We start from the raw sequence: 15,191 nt of genomic DNA, 5'->3' as shown, positions 1-15,191 counted from the left end.
AAAAAATGAAGGTGGCCCTGGCTGGTTGGCTCAGTGGTAGAGCGTCGGCCTGGCGTGCAGAAGTCCCGGGTTCAATTCCCGGCCAGGGCACACAGGAGAAGCGCCCATCTGCTTCTCCACCCCTCCCCCTCTCCTTCCTCTCTGTCTCTCTCTTTCCCTTCCCGCAGCCGAGAGGCTCCATTGGAGCAAAGATGGCCCGGGCGCTGGGGATGGCTCCTTGGCCTCTGCCCCAGGCGTTAGAGTGGCTCTGGTCGCAACAGAGCCATGCCCCGGAGGGGCAGAGCATCGCCCCCTGGTGGGCAGAGCGTCGCCCCCTGGTGGGCGTGCTGGGTGGATCCCGGTTGGGCGCATGCGGGAGTCTGTCTCTCCCCGTTTCTAGCTTCAGAGAAAAAAAAAAATGAAGGTAGTAAAATGTAAAAGAGAAAATGTGCTCACTTGTTCATTTTATTGAGGACCCTGGATAGCAACCATTCACACGCTAAAGAGGTATTTCTTGGGTGTGTATTCAAGAAACACATTCTGGATCTCCTGGTGCCAGGGCCTAGGGATACAGAAATACATAAAGTATAAACCAGTTGCTGACCCAACCTGACGGTCACAGGTTAATGGAGGAAATAGATAAACAACTAGAAAATGAAGTGCTTTGCTATAATTGTTCCACCTTGAAAGGGGTAAGTTGGATTTGCCAAAAAATGAAAATATGGATGGTTTAATATTTGATGTAACTTGTAAAATAAATTCTATAATCCTCCCATTTGAAGGATTGTAGAGTTGTAGACCAACCTTTCACTTAGTGCAAGAGATCCCTACTTCATGAATTCTGACTATTGGTCATTAAGTCTCTGCTTAAATATCTCTAATGACAGAGAAATCATAACCTCTGAGGCAGCCAGTTCCACTGTAGGGAGGAGCTGTAGTTAGGAAATGATTTTTTATGAAACAAAATCTACCACATCCTGATGTCATGATTTGATTTAGTATAGGGTTAAGATAATTGACTTAATTGCAACATCTATAAAATGAGGTGATTGTCTCCATGGCTAAGGGACCTTTCAGATCAATGTTGTTGAACTAATTGTTTGACTCTGTGACTCATGGCAGATTGATATTCAAGTAACACTTACTGATTACTTATCATATTGGACATTTATTTGTGGGATTGCTTGCCTAGTTCTCCCTCTGTCTTACCCATCACCATAGCTACAATTAACAGTAAATGCTGTTGACTTTTTAAAAAATCTGTTGTTAAACAGATTCCCCAAATCTGCTAAGCAAATCTTTATCCTGTACTTGTGTGGTTTTTAAAAAAAAAAAATTAAACCTAACTGAAGCCCTTTGTATTAATTGCCCCTATTAAATCTCATCTTGCCATTTAGGCAGCCTCTTCTTAGTGTGCTTTGCTCTGATAACACATTATATCAGCTAATTCCATGGAGTTTAGGGGACTAGGAAATGGAAGTATTGTGGAAAAACAAGTGATTTAGAATTCAAGAGTGTTCCTCATTCTTCCAAGATGGAGGTGTGAATTGAATTATAAATGATACTTCTTAAGTGTTTTAAATGTAACAGAAGTAAATGAAATTTATCTGGACAAATGTCTGGAAAATCAAAATTTTGTTTGAAGTCCTAAATTTGGGGGTGAAATGTTATCTAGAGTCTATTGGAGAATTTACTTTCACATTGTAAGGTGCGTGATATTTTGACACGCTCCATTTGACATAGCTGCTGCTGGGTAACTTCAAGGGGGTGGAGTTGAGAAGACCACTGAGTCCTTTGAGGAACCACACTCAGGGCAGGAGGTTGGAGGGAGCTGGTAATCAGGGTATTAGCCTTGTTACACAGATAGGCAGCATTTTATTTTTAAAAGAAGAGAATCTATGTGCTATCCTTTCCCCAGAGGGAGAAGGGAAGAGAGGACGGGCCTCCTTGAGATAGGGTATGGGGCTGGGAGTAGAAAGGAGAGGGAAAGGCAGATTACCCCGAATTGGAGTGGAGGAATAGACTAGGTGGTAACAAGAGTTGGCATTAGTACCGGAAAGGATTTGTCATAACTCCTAACTTTTGCCTTCACCTTTGCCAATAGTGTTGTGATCTGCTTTTAACTGTAGCTAAGCAGACTGTAGCTAGGGCATTGTGCATGTTAATGTTAGGTTCTTTACCTGCCTGTTGGTGCATATTTGGAAATGCTCTCACTGTATTGCCAAGTGTAATTGTGTTATAATAGGAAGGGTAAGGGAAAGAAAGGTCATTGCCAGCAAAGTGAGAGGGGTGAAAAATTGGAATTTAGTATCTGATGAGAGAAATCTTCATTTCTTTCTTCCTTTTTAACTGCTGCACTGTCTCAGCAAGAAGAAACCTAGGAGTCCTTTCAGGGGCTCCCCCCGCCCCCGCTTTAAGTTACAGACATCACTATTAAAGGAGCAATGCTGTATTTAATTGTGAAAATGTTGACTTTGTACTAAAAGACAAGCAAGCAGAATGTTTCCTGGAAGGCAGTTAAACTATGAGTTTGGAGTCCAAGTCCAAGTCCAGGAAGTATAGAGATGTAGATCAGAGATGTAGAGAACTGAGTGTGGTGGAAGTAAGCTAGGGAAGGGTAGTTGCCATGTAAACTAATAAGGAAAGCTGTGTCAATATGTCTCATATCCTTAAAAAAAAAAAAAGAAAAGAAGAATGAATTGAACACAGGGCATCACTAGTGACTATCAATGAGATGTTTCATTCAAGATCTAGTAGGGGAGAAGATGGATGATGGAATGATCGAGATGAAATGACAAGGCTGGAAAAGTGTTGAGTTGTATGCATAAAAACAGGAATGAGTTGTATAGACACTGTCACTGTAGGCCTGGGAATACAAGGTTTTTATATTTTTTATTTAAGCAACAAGGCTCATAGAAATGTCTGTTCCCGATACTGTTCACAGGCTGTCACTTCATTTTTCTAGCCAGTTATATGGGCTTGTGAATCAACCCTTGAGAGCCCTGGCATTGGGTAGAAGTAATAGTGTTTTGAAGTGTGACCTATAGACACACTGAAATGAGGTAACAGTGGAAATATTTTTTATAGTTAGTATCAAGAGCCAGAATCTCAACCTGGGGTTTATTACTCTGATACTATAATACAGTGAAGATGATAAACCCAAGGACCGTGTTGTCTCTTTTACTGTTGTCATTTTCTTTGACAGTTGTTTAGTTTCTGATGGTCCTTAACATCACACCAACATCTTCAGACTTTGAAAGTTCTGTGATTTATTTTGAAGTCTTTGGAAATTTCTACTGCTAGTAATTGAGATTGACAGTTCTCTGTAAACAGAGTACAGTACCTTGTGTATATGTGACAGAGACAGAGAGACAAATAGGAACAGACAGACAGGAAGAGAGAGAGATGAGAAACATCAGTTCTTTGCTGAAGCCCCTTAGTTGTTCATTGATTGCTTTCTCATATGTGTCTTGACTGAGGGGCTACAGCAGAGTGAGTGACCCCTTGCTCAAGCCAGTGATGATGGGGTTGTGTCTATGATCCCATGCTCAAGCCAGCTATTCAACGCTCAAGCCAGCTACTCAACGCTCAAGCCAGCGAAGCTGGGGTTTCAAACCTGGGTCCTCTGCATCCCAGTCTGATGCTCTATCCACTGTGCCACTGCCTGGTCAGGCATACAGTAGCTTTTCATTGCAGTGCTGAATTATAATGAAATCTTGTGAAGATATTTTAATAGGGATCAAGCTTAAGTTAAATGTTAATTGCAAGAGAGGTACCAATGCAAATAATTAAAGTGATGATTGAATGAATACTGTATTTCACCATGCATAAGATGCTCCCATGTATAAGACACACCTTAATTTGGGGGTCTGAAAAAAAAAGTATTACATAAAGTTATTAAATTCAAGTTTTATTCATCATAAAATTCATACAACTCCTTATCACTGTCAAAACTCCCATCCATTAGCTTGTCCTCACCTGGGTCTGATGATGAATCACTGTCTTCAACAGTGAGCACAAAAACAAGCGCAAAACAGAGGGATATGCAAGTAAAAAAATACTATAATCACTGTATAAGACGCATCCAGTTTTTTTGGAAAATGTGTGTCTTACACACAGGGTAATACGGTAATACATTTCTTGAATAGCCAGGTTTGCACATACACAGATTGCAACAACTACACCATGTCTTACTTTCTGTCTGGAAGCTGGAGTTTTCTTTTCACCCTGATTGTGAAGTGTATGCAGACTTCAGAAATGCTAGTGTGGGATAATGTGCGTCTTAGAATTGAGGAAGCTGTGGCTACTGGTAGAGATTGTGACACAGAAGCAAAAGGTGACCAGGGTAGGAGAAAGACACTCAACAGGGAATTTGGTCTTTCTTTGCTGTCAAGCAGAAAAGTGAAAGTCTAGGGGTTTAAAAAAAGAAGCTGTACTGTGGAACCACCAGAGACTCTTGAAAGGATTGTGAGACTCTTGAAAGGATTGTGTTAGTTAACATGTGGTTACCAGTACAGAAAAGAGCCACGTATATTTTATTTTTGTTTATGATGACAATATAGTGGAAATTCACTTCCACATGTAACCTAGGTGTTAAATACTATAAATCATTTTGTACTCAAGATTTGGTTTCTTCATTAATAAAATAATAGCACTGGATTAGAACTGGATCGTCAAGGTTTTGTGTGGTTCTGTCAGTGTAGGGTTCTACAGTGGAATTTTAGGTGCTACTTTGGGAAGAGGTGTTTCTTTAGTGGCCTACAGATAAGAATCGTGTTTGTGGCAATGTCATTTATTATATGTGATAATTCTGTATGCTCACTTAATAATTTATGAGTGGTTTCAAAATGTGTTAATGTACAACATCTCATTTGATGATTTCTATGAGATGATCTAGATCAGGAAGGTAGTGTATTTATTTTGCTGATGAAATAAAACCATTGTGGTTATTAGCATCTTAAATAGTTATTTAGCCCTGGCCGGTTGACTCAGTGGTAGAGAGTCGGCCTGGCATGCGGGAGTCCCTGGTTTGATTCCCAGCCAGGGCACACAGGAGAAGCGCCCATCTGCTTCTCCACCCCTCCCGCTCTCCTTCCTCTCTGTCTCTCTCTTCCCCTCCCGCAGCCAAGGCTCCATTGGAGCAAAGTTGTCCCGGGCGCTGAGGATGGCTCTTTGGCCTCTGCCTCAGGCGCTAGAATGGCTCTGATTGCGGCAGAGCGATGCCCCAGATGGGCAGAGCATCGCCCCCTGGTGGGCGTGCCGGGTGGATCCTGGTCAGGTGCATGTGGGAGTCTGTCTGACTGCCTCCCTGTTTCCAACTTCTGGGGAAAAAAAAAAGTTATTTAGATTTGAAGATCTTATTAGCACTTGAGATGCTTGCCACCAAGGATGAAATCCTGCTACTGAGAAAAAAATCCTGTCAGGATAGGTTTCTCCTTTTAATCTCTCTAGCAGATTTACATGTTTTCTGAGTTCTGACTCCCAGATTCTGACCTAAATGTTCTGTAAACTTTTCGGAACACGACTTCTACCTCTGCTGAGTTGAAGCACTTCGATCAGTCTCTGCAGGACTCTCGATCTTAATGGTCTGTTTAGTGCCTTACTCATTCACCTTATAAAGTACTTATGTCCAGATATCACTACTCCCCATCATCCTTATACTTGGCTTTTAGAAATGCTCAATGGGAAATTGCAGAATTAAATGGGAGTCAGATTGATGGACTGGCATTCAAGTACTGTGGAGTAGGTAGTGTTACTTGGGCTCTGTGTCGGAAGAAGAAATCATTTTGTACCTTTTTAGATAGGAATTTTGCCCTGTACATGCATTTAAAGGGAAGGAAAACCTGGGTTAATAAAAGGGAGTTAGGTAGTAGTCAGATATATTCATGGCATAAATAGGAATTTTTTAAAAATGAGAATTAAATTTATTGAGAATTTAAAAATTCCTGTTTCATTTTTTCCCTATACTGTATTTCTATACCGTATACATTTAATAGCAATTTTGTATTCAATCAAGACTCTGATTTAGAGTGGCAATATAGAATTTTTAAATTCCCTCAGGAAATAAACCCTTACCTGGTTAAGCTTTACATTGTGTGGCATTTGTACTGATCTGTTCTATTGAAAGGCACTGGCTTTTCCGAATTTGTCATAATATAATGACCCCTTTGAAAGGAAAAGTACAGAATGTATCATAATGTTATTTAGATTGTATAGACATGAAACTAAATATAAAACCTTTATGTTTTGGCTCATTTACAACCAAAAACCAAACCTACAAATTAAATAGAAAGAAAACTACAACACCAACAGAATTCAAATTAATACAGTTTTTCAGTATTATAGATTATAGGTTTCACAGTAGGGAAAAAAAATAGCCTTAGATCTAATTCCATTTTAAATCTGTTTCTGTATTTTAATTTCACTGATACTAAAAGCTGCAAGTGCCCGCTCTCCTAAGTTATGTTGTGCAAGGTATTTCATTGCCTTCAAGGCTGTTTGTAAGTTTAGGGTAATCAGAGCACATACCCAAGCAGAACACTTACCAACAAGCATTCCTCAAATACCGGTTTTAATGAGCTGTCTGCCATCTTGCGGATGAAGTTAACATTATGACATTACTGAAATCTTTATTAAATGGTTCTCTAAACCAATTAATGCTAAAGTCAGAATGGAAAAATGTCTTTTCATACTTAAAACCACATTTCTGCTCATGAACTTTTACAAATTGTACTGCAATGATAGGACCCATGTAATGCATGTAGCACATGTATGGTATTGGCTGTTAGCTGTTGGCTTTTGACTAGACCATGCCTGTGTTGCCATATGCTCTGATTTTTCAGCCTTTCAGTTACAATTACTAGGAAAGCTTTGCTCGTGCAGTGTGCTATGAGGGTATCTTGCCTGAAGGAAATCGTAGCACACTTGAAGAAGCAGCAGGGAAAGCCTGCTGGTGGTACCTGTTTAGATGGTAGTTATTTATGATCCAGAGTGTTTTTCATTCATTTTAGATTACCTTAAATTAAGTATTTTATAAAAATTGTACACGATTCTTAGACTTTTCTTTGTCTCCTGACATATTTGTGACATCCTGTTTGGGAAGCACTGCTTTGGCAAATATTTTTCTGATCAGTATCTAGGAATCGAGGATTCAAAGGTGATAAAACAAAACAAATTAAAAAATACTTGGCCATTCTTAATGTAATGAGAGACGATTTAACAATAAATTATAAATAGTTTAATTTATTCTATCCTAAGGATATGCTAAGAGGACTATGGGAAACTGTTGAAAGGAGCTGCCTAGTTATTTTAAGGGGAGGGAGGGTTAGAGCACATCATAGAAAAGATCTTGTTTGAATAGTATCTTGAAGGATGAGAGCGTGGATTTAAATTAGATAGCATGTGTAAAGACCAAGGTCATGAAAGACATGATTATCATAATGATTAGACATGTGTAGCCCTAGATAGCATTTGTCCTGTGGTAAGTTGGAACCCAAAAGTAAAAATTTTAATTGTTAGACAAGTGTTTAACTGTTACTTCATATACTCTAGGGAGCTGTGAAGAGCTTAGAACTGGAGAGTGTTCGGGCAGAATTTTTGTACATAGCAATTACCACATTATATTGTAATATTAACCTTCATTAGTCTTTGGAGTTCTTCAAGGGCTGGGACCATGAGTTATTATATTAACCTTGACTGAGGGACTACAGCAGAGCGAGTGACCCCTTGCTCAAGCCAATGACCTTGGGCTTCAAGCCAGTGACCTTTGGGCTCAAGCCAGCGACCATGGGGTCATGTCTATGATCCCGTGCTCAAGCCAGCGACCCTGTGCCCAAGCTGGTGAGCCTGCACTCAAGCCAGATGAGCCTGTACTCAAGCCGGCAACCTCACGGTTTCAAACCTGGGACCTCTGCATTTCAGTCCGACACTCTATCCATTGTGCCACCAGACTTAATGCTAGCTGTGGATTTACAGAAACGATTAATATGAGTTCCTGCTCTCATATGAGCTTAGAGTTTCATAGGGGAGAGAAAACCAAAAGTAGTAATTCTGGTAAGCAGTGTGTGCTTTGGGAGCAGTTAACCATTGGAGAACATGGTGGAAGGGAAGGTGTTGGTGATAATTAGGGGAAGATTCCCCTAAAGAGATCACTTCTTGAGTCAAGCCCTAAAGATCAAATAGATACAAGTAGGAATGGAGCTGGTGTTTCTTCAGTCATTTCTGTGGCCAGGTTGACTGTGCTGTTGGAGCACATATGTACTGTTACTTATACAGTGCCCTTGGCTTACTGCAAAAGTACGCTAATCCTGGCTAGAAGATAAATGTCTTTCTCAGCGTGGCTCAATACAAATCTGTTTCTATTCCTCCATTGCCATAAATTCACCCAGGTGACATTTCCAACTATTAGTAGAAGGTATGGTATTTTCACACATTGCTCCCTAATAGGGGAATATATGAATGCTTAGTTTTGGGCTAATAATAAGAATGAATATAACCAGTAAAAATTTAGAAGTACTTTGTTCCAAATGGGAGGGCAAATGCTTGTCTTAATTGATGAAATTGCTTGTAACAAATTTTCTATACTTGGAAGCAAAAAAGTTTTAGGAAAAAATCTGGGTCCAAATTTCATTATATTTGGCTCCGACATATGTGTTTCTCAACAGGATTTGAAACTTCTAAGAGTAACAAAGAATTTTGTTTTTTGAAAAGCACAGAGAAATTATTTTAATAGGATCAGGAATGTCTTAAAGCGAATATGGGATAATTTCAAAATGTTAACCTTAAGAAATTTTTCTAATAAAATCTCGTTCTGTTTTTCCAGCATTACAGTGTTTCTGTCACCTTTGCACAAAAGACAATTATACTTGTGTCACAGATGGGCTGTGCTTTGTCTCTGTCACAGAGACCACAGACAAAATTATACACAATAGCATGTGTATTGCTGAAATCGACCTAATTCCTCGAGACAGGCCATTTGTGTGTGCACCGTCTTCAAAAACTGGGTCTGTTACTACAACGTACTGCTGTAATCAGGACCACTGCAACAAAATAGAACTCCCAACTGTTGGTAAGTTGTTGTGGAAGATGTTTTTCTCTTGATGCTGCAAGAAAAGCTCTTAGACTCTGACTGTGACTATAGAACTGGAAGGGATCTTAGAAATTGTCCAGCCCAGCTTGTTCAGTTTAGAGGCAAGAAGAAACGTGTTCATAGTTGTAGAGTTATAAGAGCAGCCAAGATCCTGACTCCTGGGCGTGTGCTGTTTGAGAGGTGATTCCATGATAGGCTCTGAGGTCTGTGTGCCTGAAATGGTAGCCTCTTAAAAGCGAATTTTGACAAAGTCCACTGTAGCAGTATGTCTTTCAGAAAGTCATACTTTGTCTTCAGAGTGAATTTCTTCCTTGTTTAATGCTCTAACTTTGTAAAACAGTCAGTAATAGGGAGGAAATAAGAGCAGCACTACAAAGTCCAGATGCCTTCATTTTGTAATTCCACTTTGCCTTATGATCTTTATGTTTAAATTATTACATACAGTATCTAGGGTTTTGGTCCTTCACCATAGTTTACATATTAAAATGTCCTGGCCAAGCCAGGGTTTCAAAAATGAACTGTTAGGATTAGATTAATTTTAAGACTCTGGTTTAAGATGTTAGTCTGAGCACGTTATTTAACTCTTTTGTCACTTTTCTTCAAATACCAAATTTCTCCTGTAATAATCAAAGGAATATGAAGGTGGGAGACCTATATTAATGCTAGCAGAATTAATGAGATAATGCTACCCACATACCTGCACTTGTGAGGAGCTTTACAATTTATTTATAGTGCAGATGACCTCAGACTGGTGAAAAATTAACCATACAAAAAGAAGTGAAAGGCCCTCTTACAGAATCCCACCAATACCATAAGCTGAGGGGCTGGGGTCAGACTTAAGGGGCAAACTCTCCCAGTTCTCCTTTAGGAAGCACTTGGTTCCAGTGCTCATAAGGAGAGTGCTCACTTTCCACTCGGAGTCGGTCCAGGCACCAAACTGATTCAAGCTGGAAGCACTGCTGTGGCTCAGAAGAAAAGGGCCGGTCCTGGCAGTGAGAGAGGGGAACAGTCCTCCCCTGGTGCATGTGGTAACAGCGGAGTACAGCTGAGTGTGCAGCGTGACAGGGAGCTTCCTGTGGCCAGGCTCTGTCGGGCTCTAACTTTTCTGTGTGAGTAGGTGTGTGTGTGTGGGTGTGTATGTGTTTGTAAGCATCTGTAATTCTAATATGACAAAATGGTAATTCCAGAATTTCCCATTTTCATTGTTTGGGCTTGCAATATTTGAATGGAAATTCACAAAACCTTGTGAAAGACTCACTTCATTTCTAATGCTAAAAATATATAAAGTTCTCATTTCCAGGTCCGTGACACTCAAACAACAAAAATATTGCCAAATGAAAAGCTTCAGCGGTTTAAAAGAAGTGAACTGAACTGGATAAATCAGAGTAGCTGTCTCCCTTTGAAATAGACTCACACATGCTAGGGAAGAACTTTCCGAGAGACCAGGGTCTGTTTTCAGTTAACTATAAAATGAGAACATTTCACAGTTAAAGATTGCTTTCAAGATGAAAAGCTCAATTGATGAATTATTTTTTTTAAATGCAATATTGAAAGTGAACAGTAGACTGGATTCTATAATTGCATAGTCAAGTGTGAAATAAGCTTAAGGCAAGGCAATCTTGAGAAATTGTGCTACATTTCAGAGAAAAAGACAGTTGGTGAGCAAATTAAGAGATACAGAGGACAGTTCTAGGCGATCCAATATGCTTAGTATAAAAATTCCAGAAAAATACATAAGAGCAGGCAGAAGAAATAAGAATACTATGCAAAATTAATGAAAAATACTTATCCAAATATAGATAATGAAATATATACTAATTTTAAAATAAAGATAAACTGTATATGCATTTAGTACAACTGAATACTAATTCACTATAAAAGGGAGAAAGGTTCAGATTTTCTGCTATTTTTTTCAACATCAGAAGGTAGAAGAACATCCTATAGTGATCATTACTCAACATTCTTTAGACAAGCCAAGATTTTTCATATATAAAGGCAACAGGCATCTTTAGACAATTAAGTATTCAATGTATATAAGGATACATGTACTCTTCCTGCAAGAAATGGCTGTTAAGAAACCAATCCAAGTAAGGATGTTGAACATGGGGGAGATGTGCTATGAAAGAAATGGTGGCATACAGCAAAGCTCAGGATGAATGCCAAAATCATTATAATTAATGTCAGTATAAAGCAGTGTAAAATAATAATTATAAAGAGATTATAAGAAAATAAATGCTCTTGAATTAAAATCCCAAGTGTTTAAGATAGACTAGAAAGTCTATTATGAAAAACACATGTAAACCCTATTATTAAAAAAAAAAGAATATATTTTCCCTGAACAAAAATCTTTTTTTTCCCTGAAAAAAAAAGAATATATTTTCCCTGAACAAGAATATATTTTCCCTACACACACACACACACACACACACATACATATACTAAAATGTGAATTGTTTTGGGGTGGTGAGGTTGTACATAATTTTTTTCTTTTCTCATCTGTATGTATACATACCCCCATATACATACATACATACATACATACATACATACTGGCCTTGGAATAACAATACAAGCCAAAACTACTTTAAAAAAAAAGGAGACTTAATTAGGAAGGTTGTGATGGTAGTGGTGTCAGATTACTGGTTCTTGTATTAGTGACTTGAGAGGGATAAATAGGGAGGCCCTGAAGTACTGGTGGTGGTAGCTGACCTTGTTATTTATTTTGATGGCGAAAAAATGCAGGAAGAATAAGTAGATGCTGACTGAGTTGGGGATAATAAAAGGAGAGCCAATGAGAGAAGCCTGAACGATTCACATGTTTTGGTTTCCAGCCCTGTGAGCTGCCATATTGAGGCTCTATGACTAATGGCGATAGTGGCCAACGACAGGAAATGTGACGGATTGGGAAATGGTGGATGCTACCAACAGTGTTGTTGTTTTTGTTTATTTCACTTGTCCTTTTTCAGGAAAGCCATCACCTGGCCTTGGTCCCGTGGAGCTGGCAGCTGTCATTGCTGGACCAGTCTGCTTCGTCTGCATCTCACTCATGTTGATGGTCTATATCTGCCATAACCGCACTGTCATTCACCATCGAGTGCCAAATGAAGAGGACCCTTCACTAGATCGCCCTTTTATTTCAGAGGGTACTACGTTAAAAGATTTAATTTATGATATGACAACATCGGGGTCTGGATCAGGTAATGTAATTGTTTTTCCTTTTTCCTAAGAAATCTTTAAAAAATTAACTGTATTATTTAATTAGTTGGCTAAGCCACTTGGCTTAGTTTGTTAAAACTTGGAATAGTGTGAAGGCTATTAAAGGTCTTTTAAGCTTGGTATATATCTGACTGGCTAGTTTAGTGTAGATAGATGAGACTTTTACTGAAATGGGTCAGTATGTCAGCTTCATGTTTGTGTAAATTTCAAAACATTCCCACTGTTATGATTCCATGAGGTAATAAGAATTAGGAGAATTATTCTTATATACATGAGGCTGAAGTTCAAAGATGTTCAAATGATATGCAGCTCCTCATTCTGTTAGGATTGTTTAACAGCTTTATTTTTGTCTTTGATGGCAGGCATGACAGAAAATGTGTTTCAAATTGTGAAGGTTAATTACATTTTTAACATGACATTGGTGTCTTTCACTCAGGTCTGATTTTTTTTATTAAATAATGAATTTTTAGCCCTTTTCTCATTACAGAAAAATGTCTAACCACCTTGTTATTTTAACATAGTTTTAGGGATCCATGGCCCTGTGATGTTTACTTTTCTCAGTTCTGGTTATTATGGGATTAGATAGACTGGCAGATTGCCAGAATTATCCCCTGAAGTGGATTTTGACAGAGCAATGATTTATGTTTAAACAAAAGGGTTTTTTTTTTTTTTTTTTTTAACTTTTTCTTGCTTTGGAAAGATTCTAAGAGAGGAAGACCCCTGTCCCCTCCAGTATTGTAATTTGGCACTCAGGTAGGGATTACGAGATTCCAGTGCAAGTTTTGTTATTGATGGGCTCTGTGGCCTTGGTTAAACCATGTTTCCTGTTTGGGTGTGTTTCCTTATCAGAAATATGGAACAGATACTACTGGTAATGCTATGTATACTTAAAGTGGTTTGTTAGGACTTTTAAATGAGATCTATCTAGCCTTTGAAAAGTATAAACCAGCTTTAGATAAGGGCTACATTTATGGATAAAATAAAGATTTAAAAATATGTACTAAAAATTTCACTGATTTTTAAAATCAAGTGACTAAAGAAACATAAAAGCAGAAATTGTGCCTGGGAGAAGAATACTACTCAAGCACAAAATCACATCTGATAATAAAGTTCATATAATGACAAATGCCTATTTGTTTTAAGGAAATAAATATATGTTGTTGCATAGTAGTTCATTTCTTTAAGTATGAATAAACTCATTTCATGACCTGAACTCTTCTTCTGGAGAATTTGGCCATATATACTGCTCACAAAATTTAGGGGATATTTTGAAATGAATGTGAAGCTATAAAATATCCCCTAATTTTTGTGAGCAGACATTAAGTAAGTTAGTTCTGTCCCTAACTTCTAGGACATATGTAGGCTTGCACTGGAGCCCAGATCTCTTTGGGCAGCCTTTAGGGGTCACTGAGGTCATTGTGAGGGAAGGAGGCAATGAGAGGTTGGACTGAGATGGAACAGCCTTAGTACTGAATAATGAAGATGTGTCATTCTTTGGGCAGGAGTGGTAGAGGAACAGAGATTGTTTAGGGCTTCCCTGATTTCTGTTGATTCTGAGTTAGTCCAAAGAGTTCTCAAAGATGACCTGGCTCGTTCTAGAAATTATTCTGAACCAAAATACTACGATAAGCAAGAACAAAAAGTCACAGGAAATCGGGGTGGCTACAGATCATTTGGAATCAATCCCTTGGACCTGTGTTCTTGTTGCCAAGCTTTACACCCAGGGAAATCAGAGCAGCTCGTGCCACATGGCACAGTGGTGTATTTCAGGCCTCAAGGGGAACAAGCCTGCCCAAAGGATCAAAAGGAATTACTCTCTGAATGGCAGCTGATTTTCCAATAAGAATACATTTATTTACCTTTTAAGATATAGACATGAAGTATAAAATGAAGTTACTATTTTTTCCATTTTATATGTAATTCTAGATCAGGGGTCCCCAAACTTTTTACACAGGGGGCCAGTTCACTGTCCCTCAGACCGTTGGAGGGCTGGACTATAAAAAAAACTATGAACAAATTCCTATGTACACTGCACATATCTTATTTTAAAGTAAAAAAACAAAATGGGAACAAATACAATATTTAAAATAAAAAAACAAGTAAATTTAAATCAATAAACTGACCAGTATTTCAATGGGAACTATGGGCCTGCTTTTGGCTAATGAGATGGTCAATGTGCTCCTTTCATTGACCACCAATGAAAGAGGTGCCCTTCCGGAAGTGCAGCGGGGGCCGGATAAATGACCTCAGAGGGCCGCATGTGGCCCGTGGGCCGTAGTTTGGGGACCCCTGTTCTAGATCCATCAGGGATCATGGCTCTGTTGTCTGAAAGCTTCTCTCTCTCCTTTTATGCCTTACCCTGCAAAAACTTGTCTACATTGTTTGCAAGCTCTGTGGGTTAGGGCAGTTAGCTGATGTTTCATGCCTGAGTCAATTCATCTTTTAAAGGAAAATGATAGGATTGTTGTGAGGTTCAAATGAGACAGAGATGTTTGTGTGAAAGCTCATGGTAAACGGTAGAGGTATGTCCAAATGGCAGGTAATACTCTTATTGAAAAGATAGTTGGAAGAAAAATTTGACATACAGTGTCCATTTGCTGCTTTTACAAAAAAGCTTAGTTTAAGGCCTCCTTTCCCTGGCATAGTTCATTGTGTGCTGAACAGCCTCCAGATTTATCAGACAGAAACAATCATCTTTTGAATGAAGCAGAAAATGCCATCTCTTCCCTTCTATTCATATAAAGCCTTAATGCTACCTTGTGCATTGGACTCATGCTTGTGAGGAAATAAAATGTCTGTACTTAATACTCTCCTTAGTTTTTCACTAGTTGAGAAAAAGTAAAATGAAAACATTTCCTGTTATTTATGTCTGTTACTCAGTACCACGACCAGGAAAGGCCCAAGCTCT

General features: G+C 38.8%; 1 protein-coding gene across 1 annotated transcript in view; it reads left to right on the top strand.

Annotated features, from left to right (window-relative positions):
* The window catches only part of TGFBR1 (transforming growth factor beta receptor 1), a 54,402-nt gene that overhangs the window by 17,320 nt on the left and 21,891 nt on the right, over positions 1 to 15,191 (top strand). Inside the window, exons 2-3 of the mRNA XM_066367570.1 lie at positions 8,801 to 9,046; positions 12,034 to 12,264. Coding sequence (XP_066223667.1) covers positions 8,801 to 9,046; positions 12,034 to 12,264 — 477 coding nt within the window. The remainder of the gene's footprint in view (positions 1 to 8,800; positions 9,047 to 12,033; positions 12,265 to 15,191) is intronic.

This window comes from Saccopteryx leptura, chromosome 2, assembly GCF_036850995.1.
Source record: "Saccopteryx leptura isolate mSacLep1 chromosome 2, mSacLep1_pri_phased_curated, whole genome shotgun sequence".
NCBI lineage: Eukaryota > Metazoa > Chordata > Mammalia > Chiroptera > Emballonuridae > Saccopteryx > Saccopteryx leptura.
The sequence above is the reverse complement of the archived record's forward strand: the minus strand, read 5'-3'. Positions and strand labels throughout refer to the sequence as shown.